The following is a 21,098-nucleotide window of genomic DNA, read 5'->3' as shown; positions in this document are numbered from 1 at the left end:
TATCTTATAAAATAAGATGAGTAGCTTCCATTCATTTTTATTTTCTGATATCTTAGTGGATTATAGGCATCAGATGTCCTGTAGAATCTAGGCTCATTATATATACCAGTATTTGTCATATATATCACTTCATTGTTAAAATTAGAGTTCAGATCTTTCCACTAGATCTCTCTGCATTTAGCCTGGTGCCTCACTTATGTGTCCCAAGGGAAGCTTACCTGCTAGCTGCCTTCCTGTACTGGTGAGCTGGGTTGGACAATACAAAAACTTATTTTTAAGAACTCTTTTCCCTAAGTTTTATAGCAGAACCAACCCAAATAGCCACTTTCATTCTTCTTTTGCCTTGAATCCACACCTGGGGCCTACTAAGAGGGGGTGCCCTGGCCCCAGAGTCTTACTGCTTCTGCCACAAGTAAGTGAAAAGGGGGAGCACCATGAGAGGGGGGAAAAAAAGATCTTTGATAATATCAGTCCTGTTAGAACTTCTCCCCAGCAGAATGACCTGATTTTGTATTTGTGTATGTCCTTATGTTAAAGTGAAAACAATGAGAGGTATGTATAAGACCTACAGTGAAAAATTACAAAAAAAAAAACAAACCCACAAAAGTGTTAGTCTTTTTCTTTGGAATCTTCTAGATAAACAGTTGGTTAACATTTTACAAGTATGGGTGATCTAAAATTGTGAGGGTGGCTATGATGCTGCTCATTGTAATTTCCTGGATCTAGGATTATATGTATGGTGTGGGTTGATTATGGACCATTTATATTCTTTGAGAAAAGACAAAAACTTCTGATGTGATATATGGGGGAAATTGTGATCTATTCCAAATTTTTTTTTTTTTAAATATGTTTTATTGATTTTTTACAGAGAGGAAGGAAGAGGGATAGAGAGCTAGAAACATCGATGAGAGAGAAACATCGACCAGCTGCCTCCTGCACACCTCCCACTGGGGATGTGCCCGCAACCAAGTCACGTGCCCTTGACCGGAATCGAACCTGGGACCCCCCAGTCCGCAGGCTGACGCTCTATCCACTGAGCCAAACCGGTCTTGGCTTATTCCAAATTTTTAATGGGGAATACCTATAATCCAAATGTATTTATGAGATGTTAATATAAGTTTGTAAAGGAGAGTGAAAACTCTCATCACAAACTGTAGCTATCTTTAAGAGATGCCTAATGGTTCATTTTTATTCAGTTTGTTCATATGGTTTTAGGAACTATATTCTTGCTATTTTATGGTCATTTTTGAGTTATGAAAGCTTTTAAATACTTTTTGGATTTTACAGCTTTCAGCTATGCCAAGGTTTTAGAAATATTTTTTGAGTTTATATTTAAAAGAACTTTTAAAGTCAAGGCAATTTTGGTTAAAGCAGTCATTTTAGATGCATATGAGTATGTAATATCTTTTTAAAAGCACTGATGTAATGTTTTAAAACTTATTGTTATGTTACAGACTGTTGGCAACACATATGGTAATTTTTCATTAGCAACCATGTTTCCCAGGAGAGAATTTACCAAAGAAGATTATAAGAAGAAATTATTGGATTTGGAACTTGCCCCAAGTGCTTCAGTGGTACTGTTGCCAGTATGTATATACATATATATTTATTCTATTCTTACAGACCTGTTTGTTCTACTCTTCATTGTTTCTTATAATTACAGAAAGGGAAGGTGAATGGTGTATTATGGATAATTAAAATCCACATTATCCAAATATGTTAGTTAGATCAGTTTATGGCTCCATTATCCTGTGCTTTATGTATTTTTATTGCTGGTGAGGCACCAGTTTAATTTTCAGCTTTTTTCCTCACATATTTTCTTTTTTAAAAAATATATTTTTATTGATTTAAGAGAGGAAGGGAGAGGGATAGAAACATCAATGATGAGAGAGAATCATTGATCAGCTACCTCATGCACGCCCCCTACTGGGGATCAAGCCCACAACCTGGGCATGTGCCCTTGACCAGAATCGAACCCGGGAACCTTCAGTACACAGGCTGACGCTCTATCCACTGAGCCAAATAAGCCAGGGCTCCTCGCCTATTTTCATGGACAGAAAATGACCAGTGAGAGAAGTAAATAAATGCAGAGTATCTAATTTACAGACTTAGTGGGTTTTATTTGTGTACTACTATATTGTTCACCAAGTTTTTAAAAAAACATTTTAACATAAAAAATAACGTTAAATTTTGACATTAATTCCATTTGATCCTTACAACAATATTTTAATCTCTTATAGAGGAAAAGGGGCTCAGAAGGCTTAAATGACTTTGCCATGCCAAAACTGGGATGAGAACTGGGTCTTTTGTGTCATGGTTAATATAGTTTTTCCTGCTCTGAACTAGAGTCCCACCCCTGAAACAGCCCTCCAATAATCAGGATTAGTTGTATTCACTGAGATTTAAAACCTTCCCACCTTCTTTTTAATAATCAAGAAGACATTTCTTATCAGAGTTATAATTTCAATACAAAAGTTTCATTCTCTTAAAAATAATTGGTTCATTTTACCAAAAACTACCTTCTGGTTTCTATGTAGTGATTACTCCTTTAAAAAGTAGAGCTCCAAACCGGCCAGTGTGGCTCAGCGGCCAAGGAACCATGAGGTCACTGGTTCGATTTCCAGTCAGGGTACATGCCCAGGTTGCGGGCTCGATCCCCAGAGTGGGGTGTGCAGGAGGCAGCCGATCAATGATTCTCTCTCTCTCATCAATGTTTCTATCTCTCTATCCTTCTCCCTTCCTCTTCTAAAAATCAATAAAAACATATTTTTTAAAAATAAAAAGCACAAGGCCCATTACACCAGCAGGATGGGCAAGTGTTGTGGTCTTTGTACTGACCGGAAGCTCTGGAACCACTGAGGAGATCAGAAGTGGCATGATAAAACAGTACAAGAAAGTCCATTTGGGTGCGGCCCTGAAGGCCAACCCTTGTGGAGGCGCTTCCCGTGCAAAGGGAATTGTGCTGGAAAAAGTAGGGGTTGAAGCCAAACAGCCAAATTCTGCTATCAGGAAGTGTGTTAGGGTCTAGCTGATCAAGAATGCAAAATAATCACAGACTTTGTACCCAGTGATGGTTGTTTGAATTTTATTGAGGAAAATGACGAAGTTCTGGTTGCTGGATTTGGTCGCAAAGGTCATGCTGTTGGTGATATTCCTGGAGTTCGCTTTCAGGTTGTCAAAGTAGCCAGTGTGTCTCTTTTGGCCTTATATAAAGGCAAGAAGGAAAGACCAAGATCATAAGTTTTGATGGTGAAATCACAGTAGTGATTATTAATAAATTTTCATGTGCCTAAATAAAATAAAAAGTACAGCTCCAGCCCTAGCCGGTTTGGCTCAGTGAATAGAGTCCTGGCTTGTTGACTGAAAGGTCAGAGGTTCGATTCTGGTCAAGGGCACTGGCACGTACCTGGGTTGCAGGCTTGATATGTGTGGGAGGCAGCCAATCAATGACTCTCTCACATCGATGTTTCTCTCTCCTCCTCTCTTCCACTTTCTCTAAAAGTCAATGGAAAAAAATATCTTTGGGTGAGGATTAACAACAACAACAACAAAAAGTAGAGCTTCAAGAGTTCCCAGAGCCGTAACCGGTTTGGCTCAGTGGATGGAGCGTCGGCCTGCAGACTGAAGGGTCCCAGGTTCGATTCCGGTCAAGGGCATGTACCTTGGTTGCGGGCACATCCCCAGTGGGAGGTGTGCAGGAGGCAGCTGATCGATGTTTCTCTCTCATCGATGTTTCTAACTCTCTATCTCTCTCCCTTCCTCTCTGTAAAAAATCAATAAAATATATTTAAAAAAAAAAAAAAAAAAAAAAAAAAAAAAAAAAAAAAAAAAAAAAGAGTTCCCAGAGATTTATATACACTTAAAAATACCCAACACAGCAAAGTTGGTAATTTTCCTTCTTGCAATAAACTAAAATTAATAGGACTTTCTTTTTCAGATAAAAGATTCACCTAGAACTTTGTGATGTGATTGGGCTTATGTAGTCTTCATCTAGGTTTTTTTCTTAATTTTTAGGCAGGAAGACCAACTACATCTATGGTACATTCTTCCAGTGGAGACTTTTGGACATTGTTGGGGACAGTACTTTACCCATTCCTTGCCATCTGGAGATTGATTAGCAACTTCTTATTTAGTAATCCTCCTCCTGCACAGACCTCAGTGAGAGCATCTTCGGAATCCGCAAACCTTGCATCGTCTAGCAATTCAGAGAAAAGGTATCTGTGTTTTCCCCATGTGCAAAATGTTTTATCTTTTTATTTTTTTGTCTTTCCCATTTGCAAAATGTTAGTAATGCCCAGTACCTTATTCAAAATGAAAAAATTTGTTAAAGGTACTTTGCCTTCTTTCTGTATATGGGGAAAAAACTAAATGTTCTGAAGATTTTATTGTATCATCTCTCCTGGGAAGCTAACTTACATGAGTTTCCTCAGCCATCTTTTTAAAACCTAGTCCGTGGAAAGCTACTTCACCTCTGCTGGTTTTGTTAATTCATTTATTGATTCTCTTAATCCCATAACTGTAAAAGCCGACCTCCCCCACCCCCCACCGCCAGGTCTAAATAGTAATATTTTTTTCTTGCTATCCATGTTTAATCTGACAAGATACTTCATTCCATTAATTTCTCACAGTCATCTTGCATAATTTCTTTAGAGAGAGATTGTGCTCTAGAGAATTTTAAGCCTAGTGGTTCTTTGATCTGCTGGCTATCTTCTCTGGGTCATTTAGAGAAGGACCAAACCGAGGAAACTGTATATTCACTTAAAATGGTGCCTCCTTCAGAGAGTTAATTGGACTAGTCCCTTAACCAAGGGACCTACCTTTTATTATAGATGGTCATGGTCAGAATGGTAATACTAATAAATAACACTAATGATTAAGGTTTTACATATTAAGATTTAACAGAAAGTTTTTCTAGGTGAGATTATACCCTCTTCTCATAATACCACAATTTATTTTAATATATATCTACTATTGTTAAACGTTCTATTAGGCTGTTAATAGCCATTATAGCAAATTGTCACTCCAATCCTATATGATAAGTAATGAAAATTCTTGCTTGTCTGCTATCAGTTAGGAGATCCTTAGTCTTATTGACTCTCTAGATGAAGATTTGTGGAAATATTGTGATTGGGCTGATTTAACTTTTATTTCTTTTTTAACTGTTAGGCAGGAAGACCAATTATAGCTTTAGTACATTACTCAAAAGGGGACAAAGGAAAATTCTCTGTCTTAAAATAGCATTCAAACTAGGCCTTGTTAGTGCTGAACTTTAGAACTCTTACTGAACAATGGATGGGAGCATTTAATCCTGAGGTACTATAGTATCTGATAGCTTGCTATGTGGGTGTTTTTTTTTAATTCCTTTATTGATTAAGGTATTACGTATGTGTCCTTATTCCCCCATTACCCCCCACCCATTCATGCCCCCACCCCCCTGTTGTCTGTGTCCATTGATTAGGCTTATATGCATGCATATAAGTCCTTTGGTTGAGCTATGTGGGTTTTTAAAAACATTTTTCAAATAAGGGAACAGGACTTGTATTGGGGAAAAGGATGGGATGAGTGTATATCTGAGAGGCAAAATTTTGTGTTCCATTGTTGGTTTTCCTGTTTTCTTTTTGCTCTCTCTGTTCCCCTCTAGTGTTGGAGAATGAATTACCTTAAATTTCACCTGTTTCCTTCCCATTTTCAGATGAAATCCTGCTTGTTCTTAATTGCATAAATAAATTATTAAACATTATAAAAGGATTAAAATTGCTAATTACCATTTCTGGAAATTAGGCTGTGGTTGGAACTTGGGATAACTTCTAGGGTGCTGTGTAAGTTATAAATGTTTTAGTAAATATGTCAGCTTGCATAAATAAAAGGAAAGATTAGTTGGCAGGTAGTCACACTCTTTGAAAGCTTAGTAAGTCATCAAGAAATACATGGAAATGGAAAATACAATTGAGCTGGTTTGTCTTGGAGAACAGATGAAGTTAAACTGACAAGAACATATAAAATCTAGTACTGCAATAGTAGATACAATTATCTCCCATGAACTTTCCTTAAAATATAGTTGCCTATACTAATAGAATTGTTACTGCTGTTTTCATTTATGACATCTTCTCTTTTCTCCCTCTTTTGTTATATCAGGGAACCCGTCAGAAAAAGAGTGCTGGAGAAACGGGGAGAAGACTTTAAAAAAGAGGGGAAGATATATAGATTGAGGACTCAAGATGATGGTGAAGATGAAAACAACACTTGGAATGGAAATTCTACTCAACAGATGTAGTGTGACAAGTACATTATGTGCAATAATCATTGTTTCTCTTATGATTTAATTCAACTAAAATTCTACTGGAGAGGTGGGACTACTTTATGTTTTTTAACTGATCTATAAAGTGTCTCTTTATTCCTGCTTAGTGGGTTAAAGTTGTTTAACTCAGACAAGTCAAGAGATAAAATAACTCGCTGCTAGGTCCTTGCATATGGTAACCAACTGCTAGAAGCCTAAAAGAATCAAAAGGTCTGCCACAACCTCCCTTTATCAGCTTTCTTACTCAGTATTTCAGATACCCGTTAGCCCTGTGCTCTCAGATGATACATTTTGTTTAGAACTATTTTGCTCCAGAACTCCTAAGCCCACACACAGTAACTACATGTCACTGAGTAATTTGACTCTGAGTCAGAGCATTTTAACTAGCCAATCAGATGATTTATGTTTTTTTTTCTGTCTGCTCATCAGCTGCAAGTAAATTCTTGTAGTTTTTAATCTTAAACTCTGAATAAAAAAATCTTTTCCAAAAATCAGAATGATCTTATTTTTGCTTTAAGTTTTATTATCCTAGCATCTTTTTGTTGCACAGGGCTCTGTTGAGGTCATGTGTCTGATTTCCCACCAGTATTGCTCTGGAGCTATCTCAGGAAAGTTAACTGACCACCTTACCTTAAATATCACTGCAGGAAGAAATTTTCTGACACACATTGATGCTATGATACTGTCTCTCCTACAGCAGTGAGGCATCACTTTGCATAATGTGAAAGAGATTCTTACCTGACTTACATGCTACTTTATCCATATGTTTTTGGTAGCAGAATCCTACTAAACGAATAATGCTTGAAAAAGGGAGTAAGCTCAACAGTTCCTTTTAACCTGCTTTTAGGTTACAAGATACCACTCTTGAGTGAACATGTAGAAGGACTTTATTTTGTAATGGGAGGGAGAAATTTTCTCAGCAAACTTTCTGTTTTTCACCATGAAATAACAATGACTTTTTAAAATGGTAATAGTAATATTTTAGGCAAGGAAATAGTAAGACAGGCTGTGCTAGAGGTCTAAGTAAAAGCTGGTATAACCTTTTTGAAAAACATCAGTAACAAATATTTCATACTCTTTGATCCCATAATTTTTCCTGAGGAATGATCATAAATGCAGAAAAAGTTTAGATATAAATATATTCATTAAGTATTATTTATTTTACCTAAGAACTAGAAATCAACTGAATGCCTTGTGTAGAACGAACTTTCAATAAGGAGAAATGGTACAATACTAATTTAGCAATTCAATTTTTAATATATTTATTGAGTACCTGTTATATATTGGAGGGGGCAGGATATACACCTGTAGGTACAGTATGATCTTATTGTACACATATTTTAAATATAGACACTACTATGCATTAACATAATGCAAAGAAAAAAGAAAACACACCAAATATTAACTGTGGTAAGAGTGGTTAAATGTGATTTTAGTTCTTTTTTTTGCACCCTTATATGCAGGCGTCCTCAAACTACAGCCTGCGGGCCACATGCGGCCCGCTGAGGACATTTATCCGGCCCACGGGATGCCGCTGCCTGTCCTGCTTAGCAGCCGACTCGTCCTGAGCCCGCAGTGCGCATAGGAATTTGTTCATAGTTTTTTTTTTAAACTATAGTCCGGCCCTCCAATGGTCTGAGGGACCGTGAACTGGCCCCCTGTTTAAAAAGTTTGAGGACCCCTGCTTATATGTTTTCTCGATTTTCTGCAATGATCATATTACTTCTATAATTTAAAAAGTGAGCTTGAAAAAGAAAAGTTCAAGCATCTCATTTTAGTAAAGGTTTGTCATCTTAAAAAATACAGCAATATGTGATTTAAAAATAAAAAACACCTGGGTGTGAGCCCATCCTTATATAATAAAAGGCTAATATGCAAATTGTCCCCTTGACTGGGAGTTCGACTAGGGATGGGGCTGGCTGGCCAACTGCCCGCAGCCCTTCGCCTCCCCCTCGCCCCCCCGCCAGCCCCGATCGGCCCCCCACCTCCACCCTGATCAGGGTGGCCTGGCCAGACCCTACCTGTGCATGAATTTGTGCACCAGGCCTCTAGTTAGATAAATATTTGTAAAAACTTGGGAGAACCTCGTCAGTTTGCCTTGAAAAAAATCAAATATAGATCTTAGAGAAATATACATAAAATAATGATTCACAATCCTTGAATAAGAGGATCCCTCCTCAACTTTGTATTTTAAAAGGTACACATGGTAAAGAAAACCTCAGAGTAGTATAAGAGGCTATAAAATGAAAATAAAATGTCCCTCTTTGCATTTCACCCCCAGTTTTATTCTCCAGAAGTAACCTTAATCTATTAACAGTTTCTTTTGTAATCCTCAGAAAATTTTTATGCGTAATAAGAAAATATGTAATCTTTATATTGTAAATAAATGGGATCATATTATATATATTACTCTGCAGCTTGTTTTTTACTTTAGTCTTGAAGATCTTCCCCTATAAGTACATAGTTATGTCATCTTATTAATGGCTATATAGCATTTTACTTGATAAATGTACCCCAACTTATTATTCATGCTCTAGTGCAGCGGTCACCAACTGGTGGTCCTCAGACGACTGGTGGTCTGTGAGGTCCGAAAGGTTGGCAACCACTGCTCTAGTGCCATTGGTTATTTTTTTGCTTCTTTTTGTTTTCCTATTACAAACATTGGTACGAATAGCTTTGTGAAGGTATCTTCTTAGGTATGAAAATGTACCTGTAGGTTTGTATAACTTACTGAGTCAAAGGATGTTTGCAGTTTGGATTATTAAAAAATCCTACCAAATTGCCTCCTCTTATGGCTCTATGAATTTATGCCCCCGCATATCCTTGCCAACATTGTATTATACCTTTTCATCTTTTTCAACATGATAGATGAAAAACTGTCAGCATTTTTTATGCATTGTGTGGGACACAAAGTTTAGCATCTTTTAATATTGGTCATTTTGATTTCTTTTCTGAGAACTACCTGTTTGTTCTTGGCCAGTTTTTACTTTGTTTTTTCCATCTTTTTCTTACTGATTTATAAGAATTCCATGTATATTAAGAAAATCAGCCCTTTGTCTAGCATATGATATAAATATCTTCTGTTTATCTTTCCATGAATATATTATTGGTAATTTTTGCAACAATATTTATGTGTTCATACTAGTATTTATTAGTGTTTTTCTTTATGGCTGTTGGGTCTTAAGTCTTGCTTATAAATATCTTTCCCACTTCAAGAAATAATTCTTTTTTTTTAAATATATTTTATTGATTTTTTACAGAGAGGAAGGGAGAAGGATAGAGAGTTAGAAACATCAGTGAGAAACATCGATCAGCTGCCTCCTGCACACTCCCTACTGGGTATGTGCCTGCAACCAAGTTACATGCCTTTGACCGGAATCGAACCTGGGACCCTTGAGTCCGCAGGCTGACGCTCTATCCACTGAGCCAAACTGGTTTGGGCAAGAAATAATTCTTAAAAATTCACTCTTCTATTCTTGTATTCTCATGGCTTTGTTTTTTTTACATTTAAATTTGATATCCCAGGAAGGGCTTTGGCTCCTGTCCCCATGCCTGTGGCTGATATCCTCATGATCTAATCTGTTGACCTACCATCATTTATGGAATAATCCATCTCTTCCACTGATTTGGCATGCCACCTTTGTCACGTACTTTATTGTCATAGGCTTCCTTTTCCTTTGATAATCTTTCTATTCTCTCTCTGCTACCAAACTACTTTTTATAACTGGTTATATGATGTTTTAACATTCTTTCCTCCCTTTCCCCAATTTGTCCTGGCTTCTCTTACAAGTTTATTTAATCTGAAACTTTATATTTTGCCCATGTCCTCATCCCCCAAGTAAAAGGTTACTAAGTTTTGAAATTAATTTAGGTGTAATTGACAGCTTATAATACTGAGTCTTTCTATCTAAGAAACATCTTTAATATCAATTTTAGAACCACCTTCACCCCATCTAATAAGCCTTTCCTATCTATTAATGGAGAAAATTGTTTGTGTACGATAGTTCTTGACTCCCAAGTTGGGGCCCATGGCAGGGGAGCATAGGAATTTCTTTAGATACAACAATTCAGGTTACAACAATTCAGCTAAGGAATTCTTATGAGAAACAAAATTTTAAGGATGGATAACTCTTTTAAAACAGTTGAAAACTTTTTTCCCAAGTGTTTTCATTTTGTTGTTGTTGCTTTTTAGTTTATTTTTTCTTTTCTTTTTTTAAAAATATTTTTTTTATTGACTTCAGAGAGGAAGGGAGAGGGAGAGAGATAGAAACATCAGTGATGAAACAGAATCATTGATCGGTTGCCTCCTGCATGCCCCACACTGGGGATAGAGCTCACAACCTGGGCATGTGCCCTGACTAGGAATCGAACCATGACCTCCTGGTGCATAGGTTGATGCTCAACCACTGAGCCATGCCTGCCAGGTTAGTTTATTTTTTCAATTACAGTGATATACAATATTATTCGTTTCAGGTGTACAACATAGTTATTAGACATTTATATACTGAATCGATCCCCCCAAGAGGCTAGTACCCACCTGACATCATACATTGTTATAATATTACTAGAGGCCCAGTGTACGAATTCATGCATGGGTGGGGTCCGGCCGGCCTGGCCCCTGATAGGGTCAGATCTGGGCCAGGCCTGTAGGGAGGAGGAGATGGCAGGAGGTTGACCAGCTGGCCCGCCCTGATTGGGCCTGATCAGGGCCAGGCTGGCCAGGGGGAGGGGCTGTAGGTGATTGGCCTTGGGGAGGGGCTGTGAGCGGTGGGCCAGCTGGGGAGAGGGGCCATGGGAGGTTGGCTGGCCAGCTCTGCCCCCAATTGGTGGGGGGGCCGATTGGGGGCGGCGCCAGCTGGGGGGAGGGGCTGTGGGCATTTGGCCAGCTGGCCCTGCCCCTGATCGGAGTGGGGGGGGGCTGATCAGGGGCGGGGCTGGCCAGGGGTAGGGGCCACAGGCGGTTGGCCAGCTGGCCCCGCCCCTGATCAGAATGGGGGGGGCCAATCTGGAGCAGGGCCAGGTGGGGAGAGGGGCTGTGGGCAGATCAGGTTAGAGGGCCCATCGGGGGCGGGGCTGGTCAGGGGGATGGGCTGCTGGTGGTTGGCCATCCGGTCCCACCCCTGATGGAGGAAGGGGAGGCTGATCGGGGGTGGGGCTGGCTGGGGGATGGGCCACCAGAGGTTGGCCGGCTGGCCCCACTCCTGATCAGGCCGGTTTGCTGGCCGCAGTGGGTGTCATAGCAACTGGTCATTCTGGTTGTTACAGCGTTCTGGTTGTTGGCTTATATATATAGATTGACTATATTTCCTTTGAAATACTTTACATACCCATGACTATATTTTTTAATTTATTGATTTTTATTATTTTTTTAATTATTGATTTTTAGAGAGAGGAAAAGAAAACATTTATTTGTTGTTCTACTTATTTATGCATTCATTGGTTGATTCTTGTATGTGCCCAGACCAGGGATTGCTAGGGCCTTCCTGTGTGACTATTTTTATAACTGCCGAATTTTTTCATGCTCTTTAATTTTTTTCTAATAAAACTTTTTTTCAATTACAGTTTATATTCAGTATTATTTTGTATTAGTTTTGGGTGTATAGCATAGTGATAAGACAATCATATACTTCACAAAATGTTCTTCCTAATACTTCTAGTATCCAACTGGCACCATGCATAGTTATTACAGTATTAACTACTAGTATATCTCCTATGCTGTACTTTATTATTTTTTTTGTTGTTAACCCTCACCCAAGGTATTTTTCCATTGGTTTTTTAAAATAAATTTTTTTTTATTGATTTCAGACAAGAAGGGAGAGACAGATATATATATAAAGAAACATCAATGATGAGAGAGAATCACTGATCAGCCACCTCCCACACACCCCATACTGGGAATTGAGCCACAACCCGGGCATGTGTCTCGACCTGGGAATCAAACCATGACCTCCTGGCTCATATGTTGACGCTCAACCACTGAGTCACGCCGGCCAGGCCATTGGTTTTTGTTTTTTTTGGGGTTTTTTTAGAGAGAGTGGAAGGGAAGGAGAGAGACAGAGAGAGAGAAACAATGTGAGAGACACATTGACTGGTTACCTCCTGCACACTCCCTGACCAAGGCCGGGGATCGAGCTGCAACTGAGGTATGTGCCAGTTTGTCCTTCTTACTCCCTTGACCGTATTTACCCATCCCCCAAACCTCCCTCCCATCAGGTGACCATCATTTGTTCTCTATCTGAGTTTGTTTCTGTTTTGTTTATTGTTTTTTAGGTTGCACATATAAGTAAAATTATATGGTATTTGTTTTACTCTGACTTATTTTGCTTAGCATAATACCATTCGAAGTTCATCCATGTTGTTATATAGATGGTAAGATTTCATTGTTTTTTTATTCTGAATCATATTCCATTATATAATATGTACCACCTCTTCTTTTTTTATTAATATACGTATATTTTTATTGATTTCAGAGAGGAAGGAAGAGGGAGAGAGAGATAGAAACATCAATGATGAGAATTATTGATCGGCTGCCTCCTGCACACCCCTTACTGGGGATGGAGCCTGCAACCCAGGCATGTGCCCTTGACTGGAATCGAACCTGGGACCTTTCAATCCACAGGCCGACGCTCTATCCACTGAGCCAAACCAGCTAGGGCTCACCTCTTTATTTGTCTATCAGAGGATACTTAGGTTGCTTCTGTATCTTGGCTTTGTAAGTAATACTGCAGTGAACATATATCTTGTCTAATTAGTGTTTTGGATTTTTTCAGATAAATATCCAGGAGTGGAATTGCTGGGTCATATGGTAGTTCTATTTTAATTTTTTGAGGAGCCTCCATTGTTTTCTATAGTGGCTGGAAAACAATTTACTTATTTATTTGTTTTGTTGTTGTTGTTAAGCTTTACCTGAGGATATTTTTCCATTGATTTTTAGGGAGAGAGGAAGAGAGAGGGAAAGACAGAAACACCAATGTGAGAGAAACACATCCATTGGTTGCCTCCTGCACGTGCCCTGACCAAAGCCTGGGCTAGGGGAGGAACCTGCAACCAAGGTAGGTGCCCTTGACTGGAATCAAATCCAGAACCCTTTGGTTCGCAGGCCAACACTCTATCCACTGAGCAAGCCGGCTAGAGCTAGAAAACAATTTACAATCCCACCAACACTGCATAAGGGTTTCCTTTTCTCAACTTCCTCGTCAACACTTGTTTTCTGTTGATTTATTGATCATAGCCATTCTGACAGGTGTAAAGTGATAACTTATTTGGTTTTCATTTGCATTTTTCTGATGGTTAGTGATGTTGAGCTTTTTTTTCCTGCTTTATTGAATTTATTTGGGTGACACTGGTTAACAAAATTATACAGGCTTCAGGTGCACAATTTTACAACAGAGCATCTTTTCATATTTCTGTTGGTCTCTGTATGTCCTCTTTGGAGAAGTGTCTATTCAGGTCCTCTGTCTATTTCTTAATTGGATTGTTTGTCTAATTGGTGTTGAGTTGTCTGAGCTCTTTATATATTATTTTGGGGGTTTTCATTGTTGTTTTAGAGCTTTTTGTTATATTTTTATTGATTTCAGAGAAGAAGGGAGAGGGAGAGAGAGAGAAACATCAATGATGAGAGGAAATCATTGATTGGCTGCCTCCTGCCCCCACACTGGGAATCGAGCCTGCAACCTGGGCATGTGCCCTGACTGGAAATCGAACCGTGACCTCCTGGTTCATAGGTTGATGCTCAATCACTGAGCCACACCATCCAGGTTACATATTTTGGATATTAACTCTTTGTCAGATGTATCATTGGCAAATACCTTACTCCATTCAGTATGTTGTCTGTTTTGTTGATGGTTTCCTTTACTTTGCAAAAACTTTTTAGTTTGAGGTAGTCCCATTTGTTTATTTTTTATTTTGTTTCCGTTGCCAGAGTAGACATATCCAAAAAAAAAAAAAAAAAAATGCCAAGAGCAATGTCAGAGAATTTACTGCTATGTTTTCTTCTAAGAGTTTTATGGTTTCAGGTCCTACATTTAAGTCTTTAATCCATTTAGAGTTTTCTTGGTTATGGTGTAAGAAAGTGGTCTAGTTTCATAATTTTTGCTTGTGTCTAGTGTTCCCAATACTATTTATAGAAGAGACTGTCACCCATTGTATATGCTTGCCTTCTTTGTCATAGGTTAATTGACCATGTAGGTATGAGTTTATTTCTGGGCTGTTGTGTTCTATTGATCTATGTGTCTGTTTTTATGCCAGTACCAGGTTTTATTTATTTTATTACAATAGCCTTGTATTATAGTATAGTTTGATATTGAGTAGTGTGATTCCTCTAACTTTGTTCTTCTTTCTCAAGATTGCTTTGGCTGTTTGGGTTTTATTGTGGTTCCGTATAAATTTTAGGATTATTCTAGTTCTGCGAACATTGACATTAGTATTTTGATATAGATTGCATTGAATGTGTAGATTGCTTTGTGTAGTATGGACATTTGGCTTTACCTGTGAGATTTTTTCTAATATTAACTTCTAGTTTAATACCATTGTTACCAAAGAAGATGCTTGATATGATTTTAATCTTAAATTTATTGAGCCTTGTTTTGTGGCCTAACAGGTGGTCTGTCTTACAAAATGTTCCCCGTGCACTTGAAAAGAATGTAAATTCTGTTGCTTTCAGGTGAAATGTTCTAAAAATATTTTTATTTTATTCCATCTGGTCTAATGTGTCATTTAAGGCCACTGTTTCCTTGTTGATTTTCTGCGTGGATGATCTATCCATTGATGTCAATAGGATGTTAAAGTCCCCTACTGTTGATCTCTCCCTTTATGTCTGATAGTATTTGCTTTATATATTTAGGTGCTCTTACATTGGGTGCATACAAGAGTTAATATCCTCTTACTGGATTGATCCCTTTATCATTATAAAAGGCCCTTTGTCTCTCGTTACAGCCTTTGTTTTAAAGTCCATTTTGTTTGATATAAGTATTGCTGCTACACCTGCTTTGCATGAAATATTTTTTCCATCTCTTACATTCTGTGTGTGTCTTTCCATCTGAGATGGGTCTCTTGTAGACAGCATATGTACAGGTTTTGTTTTTTCATCCATTCAGCCACATTATGTCTTTTTTTATTTTTTTCACCTTTATTGCCTGAGCTAAGAGAGGAGGGGGGGAAGATTATTTGCCTTTTGGGGCCTTGATTTTCCTTGGGTATAACTCCAGCTCCTTGCCCTCAAGCACATGACCACGTTGGCCTGGTCTCAAGTGCTACATGCTAGAGCTACTCCTCTAGAACACTGCTGATTGTGGCATACTTTTTCCTTTCATCATATTTCTTCTAAATTTTCTTTGATAGTTTTTTGTTTAAAATACCTTCCTCCTCAGGAGTCAGCTTTTGGCCCCCTTCTTGTGGACCAGGGGCAGTACATAGTAGGACTCATACCACTGTCCTCACAGTGAGCTGTCAGTGAGCACGATGCAGTTCTTTACTAGGGTTGTGGTGTGGACCAGTTCGTGGTTGGATGCATTGTAAACGACATCAATAATCCCTGTTTCGTGTGTACAACACTCTGAGCCCAGGAGAAGTTGCCCATGTTCAGCCTGAAGGTACGGTACTTCTTGTTGCCTCCCTGCATGTGAACTGTGTATGGGGGGTGAGCCAGTCTCAGTGTCGGCAGCAGGGCATCCCAGCTCATATTGTCACTTCTTGTGGTGTGGCTTTCTCTTGCCCCTGGTCTTGTGCTTGTGCCAGTTGTCCTGAGAAAGCCCGTGGCTCAGCCCTGCTGTAAAGAGCCACATTATGTCTTTTGATTGGAGCATTTAATCCAGTTACATTTAAAGTAATTGCTGACTATGTAGTTACTAGAGGCCTGGTGCACGAAATTCATGCACGGGTAGGGTCCCTAGGCCTGGCCGGCGGTCAGGGCCTTCTGGCTGCCGGTCAGGGTCTTCCTTAGTTCCACGCCGCCCCCTGGTGGTCAGCACACGTCATAGTGAGCAATCGAACTCTGGGTCTCCTGGTCAAACTCCCAAGGGGACAATTTGCATATTAGCCTTTTATAGATATAGATTGCCATTTTATTTTTATGATTTTTTTCCCTCTGTTTCTTATTCTCTTACTCTCTTCTCTTGTATATTAATAACTTTCTACAATTTTGTGTTCAGATTCCTGTTCCTTTATGTTTTCTCTTGTACACTTTCGGTTTGTGGCTACCATGTGCTTCATATATATACCAAGCTATGTTTGTAACAGTATTTTTTAAAGACTTTTTAAAAATTTGATTTTTAGATAGAGAGGAAGAGAGAGGGAGAATTTAAAGAAATATTCATGTGAGAATGAAACATCAATTGACTGCCTTCTGCACACCCCCTACCAGGAATCGAGCCTGCAACCGGGGCAGGGGCATGACCAGGAATTGAACCGGCAACCTTTTGGTGCATGGGATGACGCCCAACCAACTGAGCCACACTGGCCAGGGCTGTAATAATCTATTTTAAGTTGATAGTCACATAAGTTCCAACATATCCTAAAATCACTCACCCCTTCCCATTTATGTTTTTGTCATTTTTTACTTCATGTGTGTTTGTATGTATCCCTTAATTTATTATTACACATTATCTTCCTACTTTTGTCTTTTAATCTTTATACTAAATTTATAATTGGTCCACTGCTTTTATAAAGTGTTTGCCTTTGTCAGTGAGAATTTTTTTCTTTCTTATATTGTCTTATTCATATTTTTTTATCTTTTTTTCTAGAAAACTTTTTATTTTTATTGATTTCAGAGAGGAAAGGAGAGGGAGAGAGGGAGGGAAACATCAATGATGATAGAAAATCATCGATTGGCTGCCTCCTGCACTCCCCCTACTGGGGATCGAGCCCACAACCCCGGCACGTGCCTTTGACCAGAATCGAACCCTGGACCCTTCAGTCCGCAGGCCGATGCTCTATCCATTGAGCCAGACCAGCTAGGGCTATCTTTTCTTCTTAAAGAAGCCCCTTTAACTTTTTTCATAATACTGGTTTAGTGATGATGAACTCTAGCTTTTTCTTATCTTTCTCTTTCTCTTTGATTCTAAATAATAGCTTTGCTGGGTAATCTTGGTTGTAGGTCTTTGATTTTTATCACTTTGAAAATTTCATGCCAATTCCTCTGGCCTGCAAAGTTTCTGTTGAGAGAGAAATCAGCTGACAGTCTTATGGGAGCTTCCTTGTACATAACTACTATTCTCTTGCTGTTCTTAAGATTTTCTCTTTGTCTTTAAACTTTGGCAATTTAATTATGATGCAGCTTGGTGTGGGCCTCTGGGTTCATCTTGTTTTGTATTCTGTGCTTCCTGGACTTATATGTCTATTTCCTTTGCCAGGTTAGGGACATTTTCAGTCATTTTATTTTTTTTAAATATATTTTTATTGATTTCAGAGAGAAAGAGAGAGAGATAAAAACATCAGTGATGAGAGAGAATCATTGATCATTTGCTTCCTGCATGCCCCACACTGAGGAACGTGCCTGCAACCTGGGCATGTGCCCTGATTGGGAATAGACCATGACGTCCTGGTTCATAGGTTGACGCTCAACCACACTGGCCGGGCTAGTCATTATTCCTTCAAATAAATTTTCAGACCCTTGCTCTTATTCTCCCTGTGGTGTATGCCTATAATGCAAGTGTTCGTATGCTGATGTTGTCCCAGAGGTCTCTTAACCTATCCTCATTTCTTTTTTCTTTTTTTTGTTAATCCTCACCCAAGGGTATTTTTCCCATTGATTTATTTTTTAATATACATTTTCATTTATTTCAGAGAGGAAAGGAGAGGGGGAAAGATAGAAACATCAATGCTGAGAGCCTATCGTTGATTGGCTGCCTCCTGCACATCCCAGTATGTGCCCTGACTGGAATCGCACTGTGACCTCCTGGTTCATAGGTCAATGCTCAACCATTGACTCATGCCAGCTGGGCTCCCACTGATTTTTAGCGAGAGTGGAAGGGAGGCAGAGAGACACAGAGAAAAACATCGATTAGTGGCCTCTGGCATGTGCACCCAAACCCCAGCCAGGGCCAGGGATCTAGCCTGCAACCAAGGTTCATGATCTTGACCAGAATCAAACCCGAGACCCTTCTGTTCACGGGCCGATGCTCTATCCACTGAGCCAAACCGGCCAGGGTATAACCAGTGTTTTGAACTCTCCATCTGGTAGATTACTTGCCCCCATTTAATTTAGTTATTTTTTTTTTTGGAGTTTCGTCTTGTTTTTTCATTTGAAACATGTTTATCTCCTCATTTTGGCAGCCTCCCTGTATTTGTTTCTGTGTATTAGGTAGAGCTGCTACGTCTCCTCGTCTTAGAAGAGTGGCCTTATGTAGTAGGTGGTCTGTGGGGCCCGATGGTGCAGTCTCCCTATTTACCTGAGCCAATTGCTCCTTGGGTGCCCCTTGTGTGGGTTATATGTGCCCTTATCTTGTAGTTGAGCCTTGATTAATGTTGGCACATTAGTGGGTGGGGTTGACCTTCAGGCTGTGACTACAACAGACGTGTGTGGGCCGACACCACAGAGCAGGAGTCGCTTTAGCAGGGCTGTGGTGCCAGGCCTTTCAGGAGTGTTGTTTGTGGAGCTCGGTGGTGGTGCTCTGGTGTGGTGTGATGCTGGCCACCACATGTGTTGGTTCTGAAGCCTCTTGGGAGGGACTCCAGGGTAGGCCAAGGTGAGCTGCCACTTGTACCAGGCTTGGGGCCACCTAGTTGAAGCTACGGTCTGTGCCAAAACTGGCTGCTGCATGTGCTTGGGACCACCCGATAGGAGTAGCAGTGCAAGTGGAGACCACTCGTTGCTTGTGCTGGACTTGGAGCTACTTAGCAAGAGCCACAAGGCACACTGAGGCCAGCCACTGCTTGTTTGGGGTTTGTGGTCCTTAGAGAGATTTTGGGAAAGTCCTCAGTGCTGATGGAAGCAGGCCACTTGTGCGGAAAAGCCGCCAGAAGAGACTTGTCAGGGTGCGTGAGTTGGGTGGGGCGACCCGTGTGAGCCTGGTTAATGGAGAGCACAGAGTTGGCACTTGTCTGAGCCTACTTGGCTGCAGGAGAGGAGCATTTGGCAAAGGGACAATGAAGGCTCTCTCCTGACCACCTGCCCCTTCAGCCCTTTCTCTGAAGTAAGTCAACTTAGTTCTTATATGTACCTGGCACTTTTTGAGCTGCTGCCCCTGTGCTGCGGCCCCATATTAAGTTTGTGTGTGTGTGTCCCCCACCCCTTTAAGAGGCGCGCCTAAGTCTCCAGCAGCCCTCTGTCTCAATTGGATGAAATCCTCACTGGTTTTTACAGCCACTAGGGCAGTGGTTCTCAACCTTTCTAATGCCATGACCCTTTAATACAGTTCCTCATGTTGTGGTGACCCCCAACCATAAAATTATTTTTGTTGCTACTTCATAACTATAATTTTGCTACTGTTATGAATCGTAATGTAAATATCTGTGTTTTCCGATGGTCTTAGGCGACCCTGCTAGCGGTTCTCAACCTGCTGTAGAGCCTAAGACCATTGGCTCTAAAACACAACATGAGGAACTGTATTAAAGGGTGGCGGTATTAGAGAGGTTGAGAACCACTGTTCTAGGCATTCCCCTTTCTGGTACTGGTGCCTGGGGCTGGGGATACCTGTGTGGGGCTGGGACCCCTCACTCCTCAGGGGTATCTCCACAGCCAAGCTATCCCTCACAATTATTTTTTGTTTGTTTTTTGTTGTTAATCCTCACTCGAGGATATTTTTTCCATTGATTTTTAGAGAGAGTGGAAGGGAAAGAGGGAGGGGATTGGGATCAAACCTGCAATGCAGGTACATGCCCTTGACCGGGAATTGAACCCATGACCCTTTGGTGTAAGGGCTGACACTCTAACCACTGAGCAGCACTTGCCAGTGCTCCCTCCCGATTCTTAATCACCACAGAATGGGTGTGGGACCTGCCCTTTCCACCCCTCCTACTAGTCTCAACATGGCTTCTTAATATCCTTAGTTATAGGACTTCTGTTCAACTAGTCTTCAGATAGTTCTCGATGCTGGTGGTTCTGTAACTTAGTTATAATTTTGATGTGGTCATGGGAAGAGGTGAGCACAGGGGAATTAATAAGAGCACATCTTCCTGTGCTCCCACCACTACTCTGGATATGTTCTGTGAATAAACACACCAAAGGAGCAGGTGTGCTTTCTGTGTCCTGTCTCCAAATGTGCTTGCTAGAGACAGACGTGGTCCTTGGGCCTCAAGAAGTTGCTAGCAGGGAAATTTGCAATTCCAGTAAAATGTGGTCATGGGGTATTTACAGCAAAGTAAGAGGAGTGTCTGCTTGGGAAATTGAGGGCAGCTATAAAGAGGAAAAGGTACATATTTGAGCTGAGGCTTGAAGGCATTTTTAGAAGAAAGGGCGTCCTAGGCAGAAGGAATAGTATTTGCAAGGACACAAAGGAGTATGGAATAGTCAAGGACTTCCATGCAGTTTAGAACTACCACAGATTGAGTGAGGAAAAGGGAAACAGGCTAAGCGAACCCAGGTGAGATCACATAGGCCTTTAAGGCCATGCTTGGGTCCTTACACGCTTGCCTCTACACAGGGAAGGAGGACATAGAAGGTGGCAGTAGTAGGAGTAAAGGATCATTCGCAGGCCATCTCTTTGTATGTTAGGGTTTCTCTGCCAGGGAGTATATAATGTAAGCAGGAAGCCTTCGTCTGGTGGGAAAGCATAGATATCCCAAATGGCCTGTGTGACCTCGTAAGTTCTCTGGAACCTACTTTCTCAAGTAGAATCTCTCATAGGGGATAGGACACAGGTCA

At 40.2% G+C, this 21,098-nt stretch overlaps 1 protein-coding gene and 1 pseudogene across 3 annotated transcripts in view; both read left to right on the top strand.

Moving 5' to 3' along the window:
• UBXN4 (UBX domain protein 4) overlaps nucleotides 1-9,418 on the top strand; it is a 40,197-nt gene extending 30,779 nt beyond the window's left edge. Inside the window, exons 11-14 of one of the 2 annotated variants that reach the window (XR_013960583.1) lie at nucleotides 1,455-1,586; nucleotides 4,015-4,214; nucleotides 6,136-7,745; nucleotides 7,975-8,703. Coding sequence is in view for 1 of the 2 variants with exons in the window: in XM_080667711.1 (XP_080523837.1) it covers nucleotides 1,455-1,586; nucleotides 4,015-4,214; nucleotides 6,136-6,274 (471 nt within the window). In the remaining variant the exon portion in view is untranslated. Of the gene's footprint in view, nucleotides 1-1,454; nucleotides 1,587-4,014; nucleotides 4,215-6,135 lie in introns of both variants that reach the window. The other variant, XM_080667711.1, reaches the window with a different exon arrangement.
• LOC308247898 (small ribosomal subunit protein uS12-like) lies at nucleotides 2,688-3,240 on the top strand (annotated as a pseudogene). Its single transcript has one exon. The product of its transcript is annotated as a small ribosomal subunit protein uS12-like (transcript).
• Nucleotides 9,419-21,098: the final 11,680 nt, after the last annotated feature.

This window comes from Plecotus auritus, assembly GCF_963455305.1.
Source record: "Plecotus auritus genome assembly, chromosome: 5".
Lineage (NCBI taxonomy): Eukaryota > Metazoa > Chordata > Mammalia > Chiroptera > Vespertilionidae > Plecotus > Plecotus auritus.
Note: the sequence above shows the minus strand (reverse complement) of the source record. Positions and strands in the feature narration are given on the sequence as shown.